The 23,348-nt window shown below is 41.4% G+C and overlaps 1 protein-coding gene across 1 annotated transcript; it reads right to left on the bottom strand.

The window, feature by feature from the left end:
* Positions 1-6,545: 6,545 nt before the first annotated feature.
* NUS1 (NUS1 dehydrodolichyl diphosphate synthase subunit) lies at positions 6,546-14,973 on the bottom strand. The gene is made up of 5 exons (XM_035900697.1): positions 14,962-14,973; positions 14,565-14,838; positions 12,040-12,192; positions 7,498-7,597; positions 6,546-6,778 (listed from the first exon to the last, which is right to left on the bottom strand). The coding sequence occupies exons 1-5, from the start codon at positions 14,971-14,973 to the stop codon at positions 6,688-6,690; spliced, it is 630 nt and encodes a 209-aa protein (XP_035756590.1). The 3' UTR covers positions 6,546-6,687.
* Between the last annotated feature and the right edge of the window lie 8,375 nt (positions 14,974-23,348).

The following is a 23,348-nucleotide window of genomic DNA, read 5'->3' as shown; positions in this document are numbered from 1 at the left end:
GACTAAGAAAACTCGAACCCCAGGTTGGACTAGGTGATCTCCAGCCATCCTCCTCCTCCTGAGCAACATTCTCCTGCAATTCTGTAATTCTCATCACCATCTTACTCTGCTTTCTTTCAACGCCCCCGCCCTACCAAGAATTGGGGCCAGCACAGTACTCAATTCTGTATAAGACATTGTTATTTCCATAATGCCAACATGTCCCCCGATTCCAACAGTGTGACTGCTCCATTGTGATAGAAACAGGAGATTTAACCTGGATTTCAACTTTAAGTATTGTAAATTGCAGAATGGCTCATGACATCAGTTTAACAAAAACATCCTTGTGCTGCCAGATATAGAGAGGGCCCCCTTGAAATGACATTATCAGACACCTTTGGGTTCGCAAAAAAAAATATTAGGCACCCTGCCAGCAAAGTGGCAACTTTTACAGAATTATAGAATACAAAATCTAATGGGAAGCTTTTAACTTTGATAGCTGACTCGGAGAGAAATTTTCCATTAAAATTATAACAAACGCCTGCAGCCAAGGAGTAAGGCACGTTTTGTTTCAGTGTATCAGCCACTGGGCTTCTAATGTTTACAGTGTGAACTGTTACTACAAAACTGTTGTACTGGTCATATTTAGCTCAATGAAATATTCCCCTAAAAATACGGTATCTATAATCCATTAGGGTCTTCTGCTGTGGGGGTTTTTTTTTTTTTTGGAGGGGGGAGGCAGCATTTTTGCAGGACATGTAGAAGACAACAGTGCTAAAAACTGGCTGGCTGGACATGGCTGGAGAAAATACGCTGTATTAAAGCAGCAAGGCTCATCAGGGAGATGAAAGAGCCCTGGCTGGTATTCGTATTCAGCCAGTTAAGATAGTACAGCAAAAACCTCAAGGCAAATGGTTTCATTAAACATTAATTTGTGAAGCGCTTCAAAGTTAAGGTTGAGGCATGCTTCTGTTTAATACATAATATTATTCATCATCTAAAAAAGTTGTTTTGGATGCAATTAAGGAATAATCCTACAGCTCTCAGCAGTGATCCAAATGAATTCAGGGAGGCCTTGCATCATTTAACACAGACAAACATACAGCAGAGGAAGGTCTTGCAAGTCTCTCTCCCTTTTAATTTGGCAGATCTGAGGGGAAAAAAAAAGTTGTGTAGGGGTTTAAAGGGTGGCCTCAGATTCATTTGCTTTAGCATTTCGAGCTTATCAAAGTCACTTAGCTCCTAGAAGACAGCCAAAAGTTGTTTGCAGACATTCATGGTGTGGTGAAAACTGGACAAACGGTAACCTTCATAGCAAGACCCGTTGGAAAGTTTTGTATAGGATGGGCCTCGTTCTCCAGTTCCTTCCTCGCTCCAGAGCCGAAGCTGCTGCTGTTGCATTAAGCGCTCAGCAGCCGCAGCGAGAGCCTCTTTCCAAGCAAGTGCCCAGTGAGCAGAGCACTGGCAGGCGGCGGCGTGGAAGCCAGCACGGCCAAGCAGAGTGCCCGTCCCTGTGTCCCCAGCGCTCCTCCTGCCTGAGGTGCTGGCTGGGTGGCACAGTCCCGGCTGGCAGCACGGGGCGAAGCCCGTCTGCAAGGCAGCTGCCACATAGGGGTCAGCAGGCAGGGGCTAAAGCCCTATCTGCACATACCCTTCAGTTTTTATAGGTATGCCTACCTTTCAGTGCCAATGAATAAACGTGGTTAATAGTGCGACATTAATTCAACTGTAAAGACAAAAAATGTTTAACCTACGCTTAAAAACATCCTTAACTGGTACAACGCTTGGGGCTACACAGGGCAGTTATGATTTCACACATAAGCTGAATTCACGAAACATATGGGAAATCCAACCAGGTTATTTTTTTCGTGCAATTTTTGTAAAGTACTTTAGAAAGCACTTACAGATACAAGTGTGTAAGAACATACTTTCCTCTAAAAAGAATTACCTTTACATTTACTTGCTTACCAGCCTTCACTCCGCGCAGCATGCTATGCCGTACAGTTGCTCCATGCATGTGTGTAACAAGAAGTCCCAAAAACCAGTGTACTCTCCAGAACTGCTTTGTAGGCCTATTTCCTACAACAGCTGTCCCCAAATGCTGCTGCAAAGCAACTATTTCAGAATCTCATCTAGTTCCCTTTCTAGACACCAACTAATTTTTCACAATGAGAACAGTCAGCCATTAGAATGATCTCCCCAAGGGAGTGGTTGACTCCACCACACTGGACACTTTCAAAACACAGCTGGACAGGTGCTGGGCCATCTTGTTTAGACTGTGCTCTTGCCCAGAAAGGCTGGACCAGATGGTCCTTGAGGTCCCTTCCAACTTGGTATTCTATGATTCCGTGCCCCACTGGAAGAGGAAAAAGAAGAGGAAGGATGTAGAACCTTTAATCATTTCTTAGAAGAGTAGTAGTTACCGTGAGTGGGGGCCCTCACGCTGGGGCAAGTGAAGATGAAGTTTCCGCTGTACAGGCAGCTCTAATATTCTTTGGTATTGAAAATACAAATTGGTAGTGAAATTACAAATCACCTGCAGCGAGCCACTGTTGCTGACTCTTAAAAACCAGCTGAGGTAGGAGAGCCCAGCAGCACCATCCTAACACTGCTCTAGAGCCAGCTCCAGTTCGGAAACTACTCTTAACCTTTGCAGGCAGGTTGTATCTGCGCAAGTAGCAACTCAAAATGCACCATTGACACCGAAACAGCTTTTCAAGAGCCAGCTTAATGCTGGCAAGCATGAAGCTAGGTGTAAGCCAATTTGGTGAAAAGCCATACAAGTTCCTCTGCATTTACTGTCCACTGGATTGCATGGTAACAAATTTTTGGGACCACCTAAGGTATACCAAAGAGTTCCTTTCGATAACACAACAATTTTCTTATAAGGAGCTTACATATCTAGGGAAACAGAGTGCCAGCAGCACTGGGTCAGGAAGGAAGGAGGAAAAACCTGAAAGATGTGGTAACAGACAACACAGAAGAATCTCGATCACAAAATAACTCAGCAAAGAATACAGTTTTTCTGTCAACACTTGGGATTTTGAGACCCAAGTGTTAATTTGCAAGCTTGCTGAAAACTCGCTGCTGTCTGTGCCCAGCGTGCTCTTTCACTGTTGCGAGTGGAGCGTGCCAACAGGTTGTGATAGTGCTCCACCACCTCGATTGAAGCAGGCGCAGTTAAAGCGAGGATGGAAGTGCCATCCGCTGAACTCCAGCCACAGCAGACTACTTGCTGCAACCCCCTCTCTGTAAAATAGCTTGTCCGCCTCTGGAGTTTTGCATTTCACAGCACAGCTGAGGTGGGAAGGTACCTCTGGAGATGATCTAGTCCGACACCTGCTCCCCATGCATGCAGGCAGGTTTTGAAGAAGACTCCACAACCTTTCTGAGCATCCTGCTCTGCTGTGTGACCACCCTCCCCAGAAAAGGTTTTTCTGATGTTTAAATGGATTCTCCTCTACTTCGGTTTGTGCCTGTTGCCTCTCAGCCTGCCACTAAGCACCACCGAGAAGAGTCAGGTGGTTTTTACTCCCCCTCCATCACATTTATACACATTGGTAAGATCCCTCCTGAGCCTTCTCTTCTCCAGGCTCTCCTCATACAATGGATGCTCCACTCAGTCATCATCCTGGCCTTTTGCTGGACTAGCTCCAGTTAAGTCCCTGTCCCTCTTGTACCAAGGAAGCCCAGAACTCCAGATCTGAGCAGAGAAGATCACCTCCCTTGACCTGCTAGCAACCCTCTTCCCAAGGTGGCCTGTGAGACTGCCGGCCCTCGTTGTAGGCTGGCTTATGGCTCATGACCCACTACAACCCCCAGCGCTTTTTCCAAAACTTGCTTGAACAGCAACTTCCCCTTTCCAAAGGGGTGATGCCCAGCACCCAGGCATCACTGGGATCGCTGAGGTTTCTTCCGCGCCACACCCATACGTCACCCCGCTCCCGGACCAGGGAGCTGGCAGGAGGCCCAGCCCTGCTGGGGGTTCAGGAGTGACTCAGCAGCAGGGAGAGGAGGCAAGCTTTTTAGTAGCCAGGAACAAGTTCAACAAGTTCCCAGGACTATCAAAGAGGTATTTTTACGGGAAATGCTTGGCTATAAAAGCTTTCACAAGAGCTTCTAGGAAGTTGGAAGTGGTAGATACAAGAGTTTGTCCAGTTCTTACGCTACAGGAAGCAATTTAAGCATGGAACTTTCCCAGAGCGACGTAGCAGTAAGAGTAAGGCTACACCCCCGCCTCAGGCCTGCAGAAGTGCTCATGTATCACCATAGCCCATAGAAAGATTATAGTCTTTTATTGATTTCTTGTTTTACAGATTTAGATTTAACTTTTCTCAATAATAAAGTTCAATAAATCGATTCCCTAATCGTAAAAACTTGTTTTACACATTATGTACAGGTACCCAGAGATGACAGCCATACAGCAAGTCACAGCGAGAGCACAGACCTTTGCACAGGAGGAGCAGGGGAGAGGCGTGAGCTGCCAGGACGTACATTCAGACACCAAGCCGTGGACAGGCGCAGGGCGTTTGGCACAGCCCACCGACGACTGCCCACGCAGGGACAGTAACATCGTCCCAACCAAGCCATAACGTGGATTAGTTCAACTACACCAGTTCCAGGAGGAAGAGGTTTGATTAAGTTGAATCAAATGCAGCCGAACTGATCATTTTGGTTTCATTAAGCATCCCTCTAGAGACAAATCCTAGACCTTGAGACCAGTCCAATATAAACCAAGTCTTTCTAGTTGAGATACGCAGAAGTTGGAGGACCAAGGGGAGCTCAGGTACTAGAAGTATTCTTTGGCAGTTTGATACAAATATAAAAAAATAGATTACTTTTGAGGACCAAACTAAGCTTTTCCCATTTTACATCTTTACTGCCAGCACCAGAGCTGCTTCAGTGACACAGTAACTCTTACCATATGGTAACTTAAACACAACCTCACATTTTAATGGAACAAAATTCATATTACAGATAAACTTTAATACCCAAGATAGGCTCCAACAGGCCACCTGCTCCCCACAAAAAAGTTAAGTTGAACATTCGCTGAGAAAACTTTCCTATGGCAATGACAGAACCCGGGACACATTGCACGACCGTTCATCTTCTCTGCAATACAGTAACTGGCAAACATCAGAGACCAGTCTGCAAAAGGCAGCCAACTGTACTCTGAGCAGCCCCACTCATACGGAACTTTATTTGATGTCAAAACCATTAGTCAATTAAACATCCCTTTCTCTTTTATGAGATAAAGTAGACCACAGCGCTCTTGGGTAGCTGCAATCTGATCTTAGTACGATGAAAAACTGCAGTTAGGAGTTTATACCATCTTACATCAAGCTACAACAGTTAAAAAGCACTGTGCACAAAGAAGCAGACATTCATTTAAAATCTGGCAATTCCCTTTTAAAAGCAGAAGTTCTCCCTTCTAATGACGGGGGTAACGAGCCAGACTCAGTTTGGGGGGGTGGGGGCGGAAGGGAAACACTTCCAGAATGAAGTGTCCAACAGTTCTACAGCCTGCAGGGCAGAAGGCTGCAATGTTAATGTCTGTCTCCAGTAATACAGCTCTAAAGATACCACTTTGTCCAACTGCTGCTAAAAAGACTTTCAATTCCAAATTACTTCCAACAATAGGAATGTAACTCAAATAGGACATTCCACAATGAAGGCTGCTTAGCTACTGTATCCATTTAGTTATCTCAGTTTTGAGATAGTGTAGCGTAGCTTCACTTCATCTTGTCTGCTGCAGGCTCCCATTCAAACTTCTAACGCGCAGTTCAAAACAAACCTAACAAAAGGCTTAAGCAGACTCCCCTACCAAGTACAGGAGCACAACAAGCAGGTCACATTCACCAAGGAAGTGGACCAAGTCCATTTTCAGATTTTTTCAGCAAGTGATGCCAGAGCCTTAGCCAGCTCATCACCTTAGGTGACAATTTTATGGGGAAAATAGGTATGCAAACAATACATTGTACTGTTTATGCTTATTCCCTATGGAAAACTGACCTGATAAGAGAAGTTTCACTCAGGGCTGTAGGAATGTTTTGATTTTGACCTCTTGGGGGGGGGGGGGGGGGGGAAGAGAGGATGGATAGTGCTACACAGACTGCCTAATCCACTTACCATTGAAGCTTCCATTCCTTTTTATGGAATCTTCTCAGTATTTCTGGAACTTGATACCTACTGCTGGCTCAAGTCATCACAGCCTAGTAGCACTCTGTTCTCACAGTTAACAGAACCAATACTGACCCCTCTGAAATTCACATATATTACAGTAAATGTATCTGAAGATAAACCAGGTGATTAGCTCTGAAATGCCTGACCATGAAGAATTGAAAAGAAAGAAGCTTATATCAGAGCTCTTCCTTGGATTTAAGGACCTTCAGAGCATGAACTCCTATTTTTGTTGTCCTGTAGACTTCACAAGACTTAATTCTTGCATGTTCTTTTGGTCCCTTGGACATCAAAGTGAGGGTAATACTGCAGCTGAAACTGTCTTTTTCATCAAGGAAATCTGCAAGCTTCCCCCTCCCCACAGATTCTCACGCATTCACACAGACTCTCTAGAAAGGTAAGACACTTTATTGAATTTGTTGATAAATTAAGAAAGGACTATGAACCAGACTTATGGGTCACAGGTGCTTGTAAACAGACAGCAATTCCTTCCCACAGAAAGCCTGACTCCATGTGCTCCGCCAGAAGTCACTTTCCCCAGCGTTGCTCACAGGCTGCATAGTGATGGAGGGCAGAGAAAAAGTCTTCATAGCTGATGTTCAGGTGAGAAGGCAAAGAACTGAGAAAGCAAGTTTGAAAAATTAAAATAAGCTTTTATGAACACTTCACGATTTGTATGGCCAGCCAGGAATATCACTACTTAAAGTAAGCTCTTGCCTGAGTAACCTTGTGAAGTTGTTCTCACACTTACTGTCACTCAACTGTAGTAACTGAACTAGCTGTTAGTATCTTGCCACCCTCTAGAACAAAGCCAACCATTACAGTCCTAGGGCACTTCAAATCAGCGAGAAAGTTGGATAAGCACAGGTCTGCCCAGACATTTAAGAGCCCTACGAATGCTCTCAGATTTAAGAAATAGAGCAAATACAGTCAAGTTCAGTTATTGCCAAAACTGGAAAGTGATCCAGAGGCACAATCATTGTGCATTATCCTATTTCCCTTATATCCTTAGTTTTCCCGATAGAAACCTGTAAGCCACTTAAAATCCACATAAACAACACTGACAGACTTGGATTGGACCACTGCAACTAGATAATGACAGAAGTTTTTCCTCAAACCTGAAGAGTAAAGCCTGCTGTTGCCTAGTTGTGGCTGAAGAAAGCAACAAGCATTTGACAGGTTTCATGTAACAATTTTTAGACACCCTCAAATCAATTCCCAGACACCTCTGTTTAGACAGATCTCCTCTTACGGCTATTTCCATAGAGTCAGTCACATAAAGACTTGTTTAGTTAGCTATTATTCCAACCTGCTTTACAGTACTTATAGGCCACTCACATGATCTCTGTCAGTCTGATGTGCCACGGAAGAAATCCTAATGTGCTGTCCACAGGACCAAACTTCAAGACTAAATCAGGATCAGGAAATCCATTTGTACCTGTAAGAACAAGCTAAATTAGGTTTTGTCAAATTCACCAGAAGATTTGTTTCAATGCTAAACCCTAATGCATCTGCTTTTTCATTGAAGGCGGTTTTTTGTTTTTTTTTTTTTAAAAGGAAGTGAAGCTCCTGAGGGCTCTGAGTTGTTAACTAGTCCAAGAGGACAGACTGGTCTTGCACCACCTGAACAGGATCAACTGAGCAAAAGCTTAGGCAGCCACTGCAGGCCCAGCTGGACCATTATTTTTGTCAGATGGTTTTCAAAGACTTGATAAGAAAGTGATAGGAACATTGTATTGAATAACAGCAAACCTTAACACTGCTCTTTAAACTGATCCATTCTAGTTTGTCTTGGCAAACTCGATTTTAGTAGCATAGAACATGCTGTATCCTGACCCATACCTACTATAGTCCTAACTCAACTATGTGGAGTTGCAATCGAGTAAAAGGACTACAAAAAAACCCCAAACTTAAGGAGGTTCCACTGAAGAACAAGTCGGTATCACAGACCATCAAGAACACAAGTTGTAAAAAAAAAAAAAAAAAACAAAAAAAAAAAAACCAAAAACCAAAAAAACACCCAAACCCTGTCAGATGAACTGTCTCTTTCTCAATATGGAGCTAGACAGACAATTTTAGAAACAACTTTTACTATGAAATTTCAGACAAACTGTTGCAGGTGACATCTTGCTGGTTAATGAGTAAGGAAAAAACAGGGCAATATTTTTTTTCCCCCTGTTACCAAGTCAACAGCATGACCCAAGCCAGGGCAGGGCTAGATAACACTGAAGGACTTCACTATGTGCTCACACTCTTACTGCCCATACCTTAAAACACCAGTCACTGACATTCCACTAGTCTAATCCCAACTCAGACGACCTCATTGTCTTTGCCCAGTCTCTGGAACAGGGCATACAAACAGTTGTTTGAAAAAATAAAAAAAAAAAAATAAAAAAAAATAAAAAAAAAAAAGAAAAAAGCTACTAAACTTCATTCCCTGAAAAGCCGAGACCAAATACTACAGTTTGATGCACAAGAAAGTCTCCCCAAGAAAAGAGAAGCTAGTTAAATCTTTAGTAGCTTGCTGTCTTGCTCACCAGTGAGAGCATCCTACTGTTCACTCGAGATTGAAGACAATCAGTGGCCAACGACATTGTCTCCCTTCCATACACTTCTGCCATGCCTGAGCTACTCCAGGCTAAAAATTGACAGCTAGGCAATAAGTTTAGAATGAATAGTCTCAGTCCAGCTTTCCCTGATAATTCTAGCAAGTTTGTTAGAGCAACACGTGAAAACCAGCATAGTACCCCAATGAAACCCAAGAAGGTAAGCTGTTCTTCATGCACCTACCTAGCTCATCTGAAAAGCATTCCAGCAGTCATAACCCTACTTTGCTATAAGGCTGCAATTAGTTGTGATTATTGCATGCTATTTCTTGTTATTCCTTCCATTACCCACAAATTCTGTAAGTTAACTGCAAGAGTGGTTACATTGTATAATACCTACCTTTAGCAGATAAAAGTTTAATACTGCCTATTTGCTCTGAACTTCAGATGTTATTTCTCAGTTCTTTTCTCACATGTTTAAAAAAGCAACCAAACCAGTCAAGAACCTTTTACAAGTTTAAGTTTAGTTGTAAAGGAACTTAACTTTGGGAATAGCAAAACAGGAAACTAAGGTCCTATCAGCTTTTGCTCTGCCCAGATTTTGGAACTGAAGTTGGAGATTTCAAAAAGTTCACACCCTCCCTCCCCACTGAATAATCACAGTAACAATCCTTTTACCAGAGGTAAAGAAGCTATTTTCCCAAGCATATGCGTTTCTAAGGAAGGATGAAGTATTTAGATACGAGTGCCACATGCCACAGTCCAAATCTTATCTCAAAGTTAAGAAAAAAATTATAAAGCAGAAACTGCTTATGTGTTCAGAAGCTAGCATGTTAGTACAAAAGAGCTTTGCAGGGAAGTAGTGAATACTTAGAAGTGGGGGCTCTGGAGGAAGTGGACAGCTTTACTCATCAGCTGATTCAGTAGCTGAGTATTCCTCAGCTGGCCAGTTCAGCAGCAGGATCTTCAACACTGCAATGGCTTTTCAAACAGGAAAAGACCTTCAGAGAGCCCAATTAATGCTAGTATTTCCTTCTGGTTCCTATCTGAAGGAAAATGAAAACGTACACTGTAGTATCACTGTCAGAACAGCCTATTCACAACACAGTACTGTGCTTTCCACTCTGCATCCATTTCTCTACCTAAACGTATCAACACTACAGATACTTTGCATGTGGGAGCTCCTTCAGAGCTGCTAGAGTTACAGCACTCTTCAAATATAGCACACACAACACAGAAGGATTTGGGAGTAGACTAGTAGACTGAAAAAAAAAAAAAAAAAAGAAAAAAGGGGCCAAGACTCAGGACACTCAAGGGACAGGAATCTGGCAACATCCCTTCTAGGTCAGGAGTTCCGTGAGGGGAACATGAAGAAATTTGTAGAGCTGATAGATAGCACTACCTTTCTCTTCTCCACACAGATTTTATGGGGCAACATGAACAGCCTCAATCAATAGTCATGTTCTTTACTAGGAAGGCAGATGGCAAGTAGAGGCAATACTACAATGCAGCTGGCACCCACTTTTCTGAAAACAAGCTGGTTAGCTGAGGCATTGCTCAGAAGAAAGTACTCTTACACTAAAGAAAACTCAAGCTGTAAGAATTAGAGCATGTCTGGATTAAAAACCAGAAAAGCCACATGACAAGCTAGAACCATATCATTTTAGGACTAGACTTCAATAACTGCATCCTAAATATTAACAGAAATTTAAAAGACCACATTGTCAGGCATTTAAATAAAAATGTGAAAAACCAGAAACTCGCAGAAGTCACCATGAACACAAGTTCTAAAACCATAGCTACTCAAGTACTGCTTTTCAGAACTAACTCTGAATTTAGATCAGTAACTCACAGATGTTTATGTTCAATACCTTGCCATTAAGGATGCACTGAAACTAAATTTGCCTGCAGCTAAAATGGTTAGTTTCATAAGCTGCTGCGAAAGAAGTCATGAAAGAGTAGTTCTTCACCTCCAACTGTCCTGAACATTAAAACCAGGCAAATTAATAAGCAGGACTAGTTATAGATACTATCCCTAGTTATTAGCTACATAGATTAAGCAGCCTGTTTTCAAAGTTTACAGTTTTGACAGACTAATAGTGTAGATTTCTTTTTCTGTGCTCAGCTAGCATGCATTACGTGAACAATAAATCTGCTCAGTTTTTAAGGCTATGCAGACTGGACCTAATACTCTTAGCACATCCAGACACTGAAGTGCATGGATAGAAGATCATGAACAAGTGTTTGACAAGCTCCAGGTAAACATCACTGGACAGAACGCATACATGGGTATCACCTGTCACCAGTTCTTCACGAAGTGAGGGAATGTTTTAGACAAGCAATTATTCATTTCCTTAAGTTGCCTTTAGGATATAACAGGATAGATGTCCAAGTCACTTCTTCAGAGGTGCCTTACTAAACAGATTTAATAATTCCATTACAGTGAGAAGCTATCAGGCAGCATGCATGGGATAGAATTCAGTTTGAAATCAATCTTGAAGTGTCTAAACTGCCACTGTAGTCAGCCTGCAGAGCAATCCAGCTGACCACCCATTTGGAAAAAAAAAATATCACTCTCAAGTCCAATTAATGGGAGCCACATTACAATAATGTGCCTGGAGACATCCAAGTTCAAGTGTGCAATCTGAAGCCTGCACACTGCCAAGTTAATTACAGCCGCAATTAACATGCTCAGCTTTCCTAGGCAATCCATGCAAGTACTATAGCTCCATAGCACCACTGGGGAAGTGGAGGCTTGTTCTAAACTGCTTCTCCCAGAGAGGTAACATTAGGGAACCCTGCCCTTTTCATGGACCTCAGTGCAGAGTCAGTAATCTGCATGAATTATTAAAGAAGGTAACTAAGCTAGCATAGGTTATACATCAGCAAAAGATGAGTGAGCGTTCTATCATTTGCACTCAGAGTAGTAGTTAGGCAGCAGTAACTGCTTTAATTGCTGTAACTAGATCTGGAAAAAACTCTCTGCCCATACTCAGGTTTGCAGCATGCTAACTTGCAAGAAGTTAATCTAAGTCCTAATAGTCTAGTTTCAGTGGTACTTTTTTCAGAAAGCTCATCACAGAACATCCCATAGAGGCTGTAAACTCTGAAAAGCTGAAACTCTCCAATTTATCTTAAGGTTTGAATTTTTTCTGCTTAAAGGGAGTAAACCAGTAAGAAATTTTTAGCAGAAGCCTGAAAGCAATAATCATAACTTACCCCGACAGACTAAGCATCAAGATGCTTACATTCTAAGCAATAAACAAACTAGAAACCAAATCTGTTATGAATAGAGTACTCTTCCCCTCCTCCCCACAGACCATGTCATACTTACTACTTAATAAGTTGTCTAACACATTCACATCCAGGTCTGTGTATGTTCTTTGCTGCTGTGCTACCAACTGACAAAAGTTCTGAGCAGCTTTTACTATGTCTGCTTTTCCATCTTCTGGAGACAGCACCTTCAATGTAGATTGGCAATTTAAAACTGAAAGTACAAAACACAGTTTAAAAGCAACAGAAATATAGTTGTTTTGAATATGCTTTAGCTATTCACAGGATATGACTGAAAGCAACTTGTAGATTACTTCATATATTATACAGCTAGTCATAGATATTCCTCATCCATCTCTTACAGAAGTGGGTAAGAATTTTCTGGATTTGCTGTATTACTAAAAAGCAAGCCTAAGGCAACTATTTTGAGGAGTCTCATGAAAAGTGGTTTTATTCATGTCAGTCTTGAAATGTAGAGTCTTCCAGGGAATTTGCATTGGTTCTTATGCTGTCAGACAAAGCAGTGAGAGGAAGGTGCCTAGATAGTAACTTGGGGGGTGGTAAGCAATGCAGAAAGACTTGCAGTTCAGGAAAAGGGAAAGAAGATCTAATTCCTACCCTAGAAGAGGAAGCTGTTTTAACAGTTACTGTGGACATTCATATGACACAATGATTAAGCTGGGGCCCTCCCTGAATATGATCACAGGATCTTTCAGCAGCACTTCAAAATCGATGCAAGAGTTACAATATTGATCGAAGATTGCTACAGAGAGGCTAGGAACTGGATAATAGTTCCAGAATTCGCCCATTAATCTATAATTATATCTGTTACTTAAAAGAACATTTCACAACAATCTTATTACCTACACTATTGTGAGGTAAGAGTCTTCTTGCACTACCTCACTTGCATCACTGTCAGTTCTGATAAGGTACCCAAGAGGTAAACTTACCAAGGAATCTCAAGGCTACAGATAGCGTACTAAACCCAGCTTGAAGTAACTGGGTTAAATACTAGTATGTGGACACACTAGACGGATACAGAACTCGTGATAGTTATAACTATACTTACAAATACCATTTCTTAAAACTGCAAAACCTGGCTGCAAAGGACCGCAGAATACAGTCTCATAAGAACATCTAAAAAAATTCAATTAGCCTATCCAAAGCCACCACAATGAAAATAATTGTTCCTTGATATTGTTTGATTTGTCATACATCCTATGTTAAAGAATATTTCTCTAGCAGCATTCATAAGCTTAAGACATGTCTTTTTGCTTCTCAGAAGTGAAAAATTGCAGTTTATTGTCACAAACTGGATAGATATTGGCTTGTTCAGTTCAAAGTATGACGCACCTGGTCTGACTGTGGGGCCTTCTAAGAATGAAAAATTCTGAAGAGAACAGAAGACACCTCTGCTTTTCATAGTTTCCAGCACAAAAGTTCTTGCAACTTAAATGTACCCTTTCAGTTGGCAAGTCTGAGCCATCTTCTAGTAGTTCATTTGGTCTGGACATTAAGTATCCTGATTTAGGTAAGTGCAGCCAAGTAAGCTAGAGTTGAAGACATTAACAGCCTGTCTACCCTGTTTTCTGCTGGTTATTTCAACCTTCACAGGAATAAAGAGAAATAACATGAAATTTAGGTGTTTCCATGTAAGTACTAGCACCTTAGCCTAAGTTGCTTACAAGGCCAGTTTATGCTACAACATTGGACTTGACTGGAAAACTGGCACAAAGGATCTCACCATCCTATTAGCTCCTGTAGGGGAAGCAAAACTCAGCCAACAGTATCTTAAATACAGCTAAAAGTACTAGAGCTTGTGAATTGTAGCTTTTTTCTTAAGTCTTTGAACTATGTGATATAATTGTCTTAAAACGTAAGGGGGTTTTATTATAAGACCTCTTTAAATATTAGGAGTTGTAGGAGAGCTGTAAGTATCAGCCTATCGCTCTAAGGCAAAGGCTTGCTTGTGATTTACTACATTTTGAACAGGCTTCTAGCATTTGCATTAGTCACAATACCCAAACAAACACTTACAGCAGATAGTATTGAATAAGGAACATTAACCTTGAAACAGGGTTTTTCAAAGTTTTGTTTGTTTTTTAAACTTGTAACACCTTCCTGGTGTCATCATACATTGCCATGACAACCAGCAGTTTTGTTCTTTCCCGTCTTCCTCCCAACTTCGAGATGTAAGTTTGGAAAGATGGAAGTGCACGCATTGTTACCTTGACATCAGTTTCCTTACAGTAACTCCAGTGCTTTTTCAACTCTCTCAGCAAAAGAATTTATCTCACTGAAACAGTGTGGAGTTAAGCTACACCAATGCATTAAAGGGAAGATCAGACTACCCAGTCTGTAATGGTCACCATGGGAAGGAGAGCACAACACTTCACTATGAGTTAAGAACAAATAAGCACAATGGAAGTTTACCACTTGCCCAGAAAGGTTGTGTATGTTCTGATAATTAGTGCTTAGTGAAGAAAAAGGTCACTGTACACGGGAATACGCTTAAGTAAAAGCAGAGTTATGATTTATGTACAGCTATTTAGAGTCATACCAATCCCCACTCACAATTCATCTTACCTTGATCAGCTTTGTCTTGATTTGCAAATTCCACGGTATACTTGGAGCAATCTAGTCCTAAGAGTTCTTGCTGCTGCTTTAAGATTTCATCCATCAATCTTGAATTATTCCTCTTGAAAATACCTTTAAAAAAAGGTTGCATTGTCAGCCAACTCCTATAAAGAGTGCTACAAAACAAATCTGACACTAGGCAGGAAGAAAAAGGAATCAGGTAGTCAGTCAGTACTGGTTTCAAACTGGAGTTCACAAGTACGATAAGAATCCAAAGCAAATACTATTGCACATGACTAATTCCAGTGACCTTGGAAAGACAACTCTCACGTGCTTTTGTTCCTCTTTCACTCAACTTGACTTAAGTAGCAAGTTGCAATTGCATAAGGGATAGCTTAAGACTCACTTCATTGTCCATGGCATGCTAGCAATAGTTTCAGATAGCAATGCCCTACCAGCACAGGACCACCAAGTCAGATTAACACCAAGCTGCTTTAATGCCCATACTACTGTAAATGTGCGGCTTAAGTCTACTACCACATCGTTAAGGCTGCAAGCTAACAAAGCAAGTCACCACAAAGCAAGAGCCAGAACACTAAATCAGCGTATCAGGCCACAGCAACTGTCCACTCTTACACCATGGCCATGCCATGGATTTCCTAATAAGAGGATTTCACAAGCTGTATATTCCAAGGACTTAGTGCAGTCCCCAAGGCATTAGTGCAGTCCCCAAGGCATTTTTATACTTATTTATGGTAGAGGCATTTTGAGTGCAGGCGATTACAGAAACTTGCTTAACCAAACATACTTGGGTTGCTGTTCTAAAATAAATTCTAGCTCCTGAGAGACACAACACAACCATTTCTAATTAAAAGCCATTGTAAAAATTATGTGTTACAGCTTAAATATTTACAATGCAAAAGTGTGGCTAGGCATATTTACCTAGGAACTGATAACGCTTTTATCACATTGTATTCAGGGTTTGTTACTAAGAGCCTAGGTTTCATTCAGAAATCTTATGTCAAGCACTTTTGTTGACCAGTCTAAAAATGCCCACAGAGTCTTACAAGAAGCACCGAACTTGTATACAATTTTATGATGAGGCTTATGATTTATCATCTCAACCCAATTCTGGGATTAGAACTGCCACAAACCGCAGTTTCCACATCGGTAATGGTCAAACAGTGTATAAGCATTGGGTTAAGACCATAATATATTAGGAGTTAGTTTGCAACATGAAGTGATACAACACATTTATTTAATATGCTAGTCTTTTAGCCCTCGTATTTTTTACACAGGCTTCATTAGAGGTTTTAATAGGTGCTAACGCATCTGGTTTTCCTCCCATCTTGGACACTTCCTGCAAAAAAATAATTTACTTCATTACACAAATGTTAGTGGCGCTTATAACCAATTTCACATGTTGACAGACAAGCAAATCTCAGTGAGGCAGTGACCTTGATAGAAGAAAAGCATTAGAATATTTTCAGTAAGCTTAAACTAAAGTTAAAACTGTTACACTTCATGCTCCTGGTTACTAGTGTATATTCATATGTGTTAGAAGTTGAGAATGCTGCTTTGAATAATGCTGTCTGATACAACTCTGCTTGGATAAGTTGGTTTTGTGCTAGAGTTAGCACTGACAGTCTTCCTTGCACTTAAGATCAGCAAGCAGTGCAGCTACTGCAATTGCTAATCCACACCATCTTCAAGTAGGATCTTTATAAGGCTGCATGTGCCTCACCTCTAAAAGTCACTTGACTTCCATCCACTTTTCAAGATTAGGAAAAAAAAAAAAACCCCAAACCCTGCCATAATCACTATTCAGAAGAAGAGTTGTTATAATTAGGAAAGTCTCCTAATCCAGGAAACAGACAGCTGCTCTCTTCTTCCCCTTCCCCACCCAACACACTAATGACATCAATTCCTTTCTCATGGAAAGTTGTTGCCTGTTCCTGTCAAAGACTGGAAGAACAGATTTAAGAGTCCACACTCCAGCTCTGAAGTAACTGAAGTAAACACTGGGAATAACAGGTCGGAGAATAGACTAAGGTGTTTACTGCTCAGTAAAAAGGGACATCAGATAAAGGACTTGGTCCAGCTCTGAGTGAAGGTCCTCAATACACACAGTTCATACTGAAGACATGCTACATGTGGTTTTGAGATTATCTGAATATCACCAGCATTTCCCTTCTATTCTCCTTACTTATCTCACCCACCTCCTTAGTTGTTCAAACATGGGTCCTGTGTTGCTCTTGGAATAGCAGTTTAACATAAACTGAAAGCTACTGTAGTTGTACTGCATAGTTGTAGTACATCTGTCTTTGAAAGACCTCCACACCTGAAGTTCAACTGATCCACCAACCTTGACACACCTGCAGCAAAGATCCTGAAGCACATCAGAAGGTAGCAAACATCCAGACTAACCAAAATCTTCATTTAAAACCAATAGCATTTGGGAACTTTACTCCTTCAGTGTTCTGTCTCTCACTCAGTGCACAAGAGACCTTTTCTTATGAATGCATATGATGGCAAATACAGTCCTGCCAGAGGCAATGTACATGGGCCAAATCCACATTTGACTTATATAAAATAATTTTATATGGTCATGGCTCAGACATACACTCCCTTCCCTTACAGCATCTCAAACCCCAATTTGTCTACAAGGTGCATTTTTTAAAACTTTGAAAAGATATCCAAGTTAGTTCTGGAAGCTGCTGTTGGTAATTTATACATGATAAATATAGTAAACAGGAGCGTGTGAGTAGACCCACTCACTAACAGAATTCAAGTGTTCCTAGGCAGCGAGACTTCAGTCTTAATGCAATGCTACCTTCCAATTTTGTTCAGTCTTCCACAGAAGTTGAAAGCAAGTCCATAATATGATTTTAACATTACAGAAAGTTAATGTTTGACAAGAGGTCTAATAAATTTTAGCAAAACAACAGCCGTTTGCTGTTAAGTGGGGAAAATTTCAGCCCTACTACTGTTTCTAATATGGAACACAAACATGAAATTGTCACTATTATTTCTCATTAGAAACAATTTTTGGTTTTGAAATGCAGTAACAGTTTTGTTCAGTCAGAACTCTGGAGCCTTTGTAAGCTGGTGCAAGTGTGTATATTCCAGCAAATGAAGCATTTTAAGAATTATGCACATTTAAGCACTACAATTCCCAAAGCAAGAGAGTATAAGACTTCAGTTTATTTTTTTAAACTACCACGAATGTGTGAGCTGTTTCCAGGGATAATTCTTGTTTTCACACCACAATCTGCAAACCTGCTGTTGATCATTAGTCCCTATCAGATCAGAGGCAAACCAGCCTCCACTACACGAGTCCTTTCCAGGGCACATACCTTTTGCTCAGTTTTACAATAGTTACAAGCCACATTCCCTGGCCATCAACTGTGGTGTTGCAGCATTTTATAACCAAGGCTCAAAACTGACAGGAATTGTTCCACTCCAGCTCTCAACTGGCACAGAGAAACACCAGGTGGTGTCAACCATTTGTTTGTCCAGCTAGACTACCACAGCCACCGCCTATTAAGGCCTTGGTAGCATCTCAAAGTTCAACATTCTCACTTGCCCTGCTTTCTGAAGCAGCAGAATCTGGTAAAATACAGAATAGTCAGCTCTTCCTCACAAGGGAACTCGTTAACCAAAGTTAAGCCAAGGAAAGAATAAATTTCCACAGCATTTCAGTTATTTGTTTTTTCTCAACTCCCAGTGCTAACAAGGGAAGAATTGGTTTTAAGCATCAAACTAATAACAGTTTAAGAAACATCAAATCATAACCCACTTCAAATAACATACACGCAAGAAACTTTTAACACATGAACAACTTCTTCCTACATTCTCATTTGGATCATGGAGGAACGTGTTTAACAGAGGAACACCGGGTTTGAGTCATTACATTCGACCTCACAGGATATGGAGAGCTAGGGGGAAAAAAAAAAAAAAAAAAAAAAAAAAAAAAAGTATTAGGCTTGTCTATTCCAAGAGCCTAGAAAAAATACAATCCAAGTTTGAAAGTGGCTGAAGACACTTAAGTGTCATCCGCATTAAAGCCACTTGTGCTAGCGAGGACTAACCAAACAGGAAGAATTCAAGTTAGAACATATAACCTCGTAGGTGCCCATTCCTCCACATGTCTTTTTGGAGGGACGTTCTGTACCAGGAGAACAAGAGCTCATCAGCAATCAAGAGAAGAGACACTACTTTCATATTACCCATACCAATAAGGAGATAATCTTCGACAGAATAGCATTAACCCTTTTAATAAATGTGGTTTCAGGACCCCTGCCAACTCAACACCAAAACGTAATTGTCGAATTTGAAGTTTCACATGGGTCAAGACCCGCAGCAGATGCCATGTGATACTGGTATCTCACAGAAAGCATTCTGGTGGCACAAACCCAGAACATACTTATCTCCCCCAGTGAAGTGAACACACTGAACACCCACAGAGTTTTATGGATTGATCAGATGAGCTAAACTACCAAGTAATTTGGAAGACACTAAAAGCCTACACTTGGGGCTAATGAAATAATTTCTTTTGCTTACTGCAGTACTCTGTCCTTTCAAAGAATTTCTAAGACAAAATTGATTAGAAGTAAAGCAGTTCCCTGGAAAACTAAACCAAGGATGATGAAACACAAGTTCTCAATACGGTCATACTATGAGCTTTAAGAAGCCTTCAACCTGAAGCATCTATTCAGGAGCCCAAAGTACCCAAACACCAAGATTCAGCAAGCTCCCAAAAAGTGCTCTAGACTTGTCCCGAACTATTTCAGGAAAGCTTCACTGATGGACAGAAGTAACACTCAAGCAAGCTCTCTTGACTGGCAAAGTAACTTTAACAGAAGAAAGTTAAAGTGTATAACACTGGTCAAAGGCTTCTGCCCCTCAGAAGATATTTTAACTGCTATTATATAATAGCATAATCACTACCTTCTGACTGCGAGAAGGCTGCATTATTTCCTCAGAGATAAGGTCTTGATCAGCACGGCTGGATTTCTATCAAGGAATGGGACTGGCGATACAGAAGTCCACAGAAACAAGTCCTTGATCAAAACCTAAATTTTTAGTCAAGCTGGACTTAAAACCAAGGTGCGCACAGGAGCATTAAGTTTATTATGGCTTTGTTCTGTTGCTTATCAATGAAAAGTGGGAGAATGAAAAGGACCCTTAAACATGGCACCTTAGGCCTCCAAGCCTGCTGGGGCAGCGGGGGGAATATCTCCGTTTTGAGCACTGCAACTCATAGCACCATATTACAGTACAAGACAGGTACTTCCATTATGGTCCTCTTGCATTCTGAAAAGACCTTTTTACCTGTCTTCTGGCATCTTCACGGATTCAGAGAAGACAGCCTGATCATGTTGCACAAGTATTATCCAATGCGTTTGTAACATACTGGGTTTTGTAACTGCCCATGAGAATCAGCACAACTCCAGCCAAGTTGCCCTTAAGAGTTACTGGTGCAGCTGCTGTAACTCACTAGTGTCAGCTGGGATGCAGCTACTTATTTTGACACCAAAGACAACAGAAACAACCTTCTATTTAGACATTTTGTTAAAAACACAGAAATTCACTACTGTAAAAAAATAAACAGCTTATCTGGCACTTCTTTAAAGAACATCACACTTTTCTCTCTTCCTATAGAAGGGGCAATTAAGGATACATTTTTAATTTAAGCCTTTTTACAGGAAGACGACACAATATTTCTTCTAGAAAACACAACCACGGAAGACCACTCCTGTAATCAAAGTTTCCTGTTGCAATGAGAAGAATCTCAGTACTATAAATATACAATGAAGGAAAAGGAAACAAATTAAAGTATACCCCACTACATCTAATGCAGATTCATAGCACTTGTCATTGTGTTTCTTTCTTCACCACAGCCAGCACCAGTGGGGACAACACATCTTTGATAAGTCAATAGTTGGTACAATTGTATTAACGCAGAACCTTACTGAAAAAGCTCAGACAACCACCTGAGAAGATGAAAACAAGTACACAGCATAATTAAGGTTCACCCTCTGCTACTGGTAAGAGCAAGCTGTACCTGACTTTACTCACCTTCACAATACTTGCATTACTGCTGAGGGTTCCAGACATCACTATTGTTCAGAACCAGATTTAGCAACAACTACAACATCCTACTTAACGGCAAGTCTGTCTGGAAATGCTGTATGCTCAACCCAGACACCATAAGGAGCTTACCACCAAAAGAAAGGCAATGTATCTGCTATTACCAGAAGTAATCATACACTCAAGCCATATGAATGACTACTTGCTCACTCTCCCAAACCAGTTTAAAAGGCTCAGCTGACAAGACGCTATGCAAAAAGCAGCTGTGGCTGCTATCCCAGAAGACCCACTGAACACCCATAAAGAATATGCGTGTGTAATGGCAGCCTATTCTCATCAAATCTGAAAGTTTGGCAAAAGCCACTGATTTAAAGTGGTTTAGTTACCCTGCATTAAGTCTTGCCTTCTCCAATTACGTTCCAACAAACTGGAATTTGAGCTGGCAATTAAACCATCATATTCCGATATCAAAGGACTAACAGAAGAATGAACTAGTGAAAGCATTATGTCTTTATACAAAAATCATGAGATCATAGCCATATTTTCAGATTTCAAAGGTATTAACAAAGCCTCTTCACTCACTGCTGTTTCCATACTGTTATGTTCATGCTGAAGTTGCATATAATCAAGATTATTTTTTTTTTTTTTCTGAACGGCTAACAAAGACAACTGTTCTGTAAGGGTATTTCAGCTACACTGCTCTTCAGAGGACATAACCTTGTCATTTCTGGTCATTATATTCACAGTCCTGTAATAGCCAGTCTTAAATCTGACTGGATCTCAACACGTGTGCTAGAGAAGCAGAAGCAGCTTCTCCACAAGGAGGGCATCAGGCACTGTAACAGCACTGGCTCCTCCCTATCAGACAGGATCTTGGCAACTGTGGCTACCTAAGCATTGGCTGGTAGCTTCTCCCTCCTCAGAGCTGAATGGTTGCATGGTAAGCAACCTGAAAATCAAGACCACCAAGAAACTCTCAGCTGGATCTGTTCCTCAATTCAGTTCTCTCTCATATGTATGTATGTGCAGCACAATACAGGGATCTAAAAAGGAACTAAGCATACATACAGAACATATTGAGCAACACTGCAGAGAGCTTATTTGAGGTCTGACAGACATTAGAGATCCTGTACAACAGAATGTCTCTTCAGGCTTTGAGGGAGACTCTCACTCTCATTTGTTACTAATGTTTCCTCTGCAACATTCAACCTGGTTGAATGCTTTCCAAACTGAAAGCAAAAAATATCAACAGGTAACTGACTTTTCAGAAGGTGCTGCTTGTTTTCTGTGTCCTTGAGATGTCATAAAAATACTTTATTCCTTTCTTTGACTTCCAAATGAGGAAGTATTCTCCCACTGAAACACAACATAACCAAGTTCCACAACAGCCCTGCACAGATGGCCAGTTTAAACTGCTATGTGACTGGTATTAAGACCAGTTTCTTAAAAGGATCTTTGAGCATTTAGCAAAAGTCAAGCCATTTGAGTCTTATATCACATATGAAGGACCAGACATGAAACAGAAAATGGCAGTGTTTTAAAAAAAAAAAAAATCCCAAATACCTATGCTCAGGAAAAGGCCTGCATACCTTAGATACTTTTGCACACTTGACAATAGTTGCACCTACTTAGGTGAGATGCACTGCTGAGTTTTTCCTGAGAGAGCACTAGAAGACAACTATTACAGACCATACCTCTAACCTGGCATAAATCTACAGCTATTCTAATTTGCATGACATCTCTAGATAGCCATCAGGACTGGTCTCCTACAGTCTTGCCATTGACAGCAAGGGCACAGGGATCCTCAGCGTGAAGCTTTTTCCCCTGCAGAGGACAGAAACAGGACACAGTCCACCTGGTGTATTATTAGCCCTTCTTGATAGCTTGCCTAGTCTCAGTGAGAGATCACCTCTCAACAGCTGGGTAGAAAGCTTCACCTAAGAATAACTTGAATATGGTTTCTTTCATCTCCTCAGTAGGAAAGGACAGGTATGAGGAAGACAGCTTTGTTCCACGATTATTCCACAGAATGTTAAATCCTAACTCTGAGCTTATCTTTAAGATACTCAGTGACGTGGAATCAATGTATCTGCAAGACCGAGAGTTCAGCAGTTTTACACCTGATACTCAGTAACAAATAAAGATTAGACAGTGGATATGAAAACACGCCAAAGTTTTCACAAGCACTGTCTCAGAGTTAACTCAAACATCAAGTAGCAACAGTCCTTACACCAAACACGGGCCACGTAATTTAATTTTACAATACAGACAGCAGAGAGAACGCACACATTTACGTTTAACTACCTTTCCCATCCTGTCTCTCCACAGGAGAAAGAGCACATAAAAACAGATGGCTACTCTCAGTCATCTGCTTCTGGAAGTTCAGACACAGATCATAAGCAGAGCTCGTAAGAGCAGGTCGCTTAAAGCTCTTCTCTACTAACAGCCCATCCCCTCCGCTGTCACAGCTCTCCGATGCCAGCAGTCCCTGTCAGCCCGGGGCTGGGGACAAGGCTCTGGGAAGGCCCCACCGCCTGCCCCCGCCGGTGAGGGGGCTGGACGGGGTCACCCCAGCACGGGAACTGGGGCAGGAGGGCACTCGGGGCACCCCCCAGGCCCGCCAGGGCCAGAAGCGCTGCGGAGCCCCAGCAGTTCCACGGGACGGGAAAGGAGCTGCCCACAGCCAAGGCCGGCACCCGG

Source organism: Egretta garzetta, unplaced genomic scaffold (genome assembly GCF_000687185.1).
Source record: "Egretta garzetta isolate BGI_Z169 unplaced genomic scaffold, ASM68718v1 scaffold18, whole genome shotgun sequence".
Taxonomy (NCBI): domain Eukaryota; kingdom Metazoa; phylum Chordata; class Aves; order Pelecaniformes; family Ardeidae; genus Egretta; species Egretta garzetta.
This window is presented reverse-complemented; position numbering and strand designations above follow the sequence as displayed.

Coding starts and splice junctions, on each gene's coding strand:
- NUS1 (XM_035900697.1), bottom strand. Junction 12,193..14,564: donor TCAAGACAAAGCTGATCAAG/GTAAGATGAATT, acceptor TTGTACTTTCAG/TTTTAAATTGCCAATCTACA. Junction 7,598..12,039: donor GTTAGACAACTTATTAAGTA/GTAAGTATGACA, acceptor TTGTTCTTACAG/GTACAAATGGATTTCCTGAT.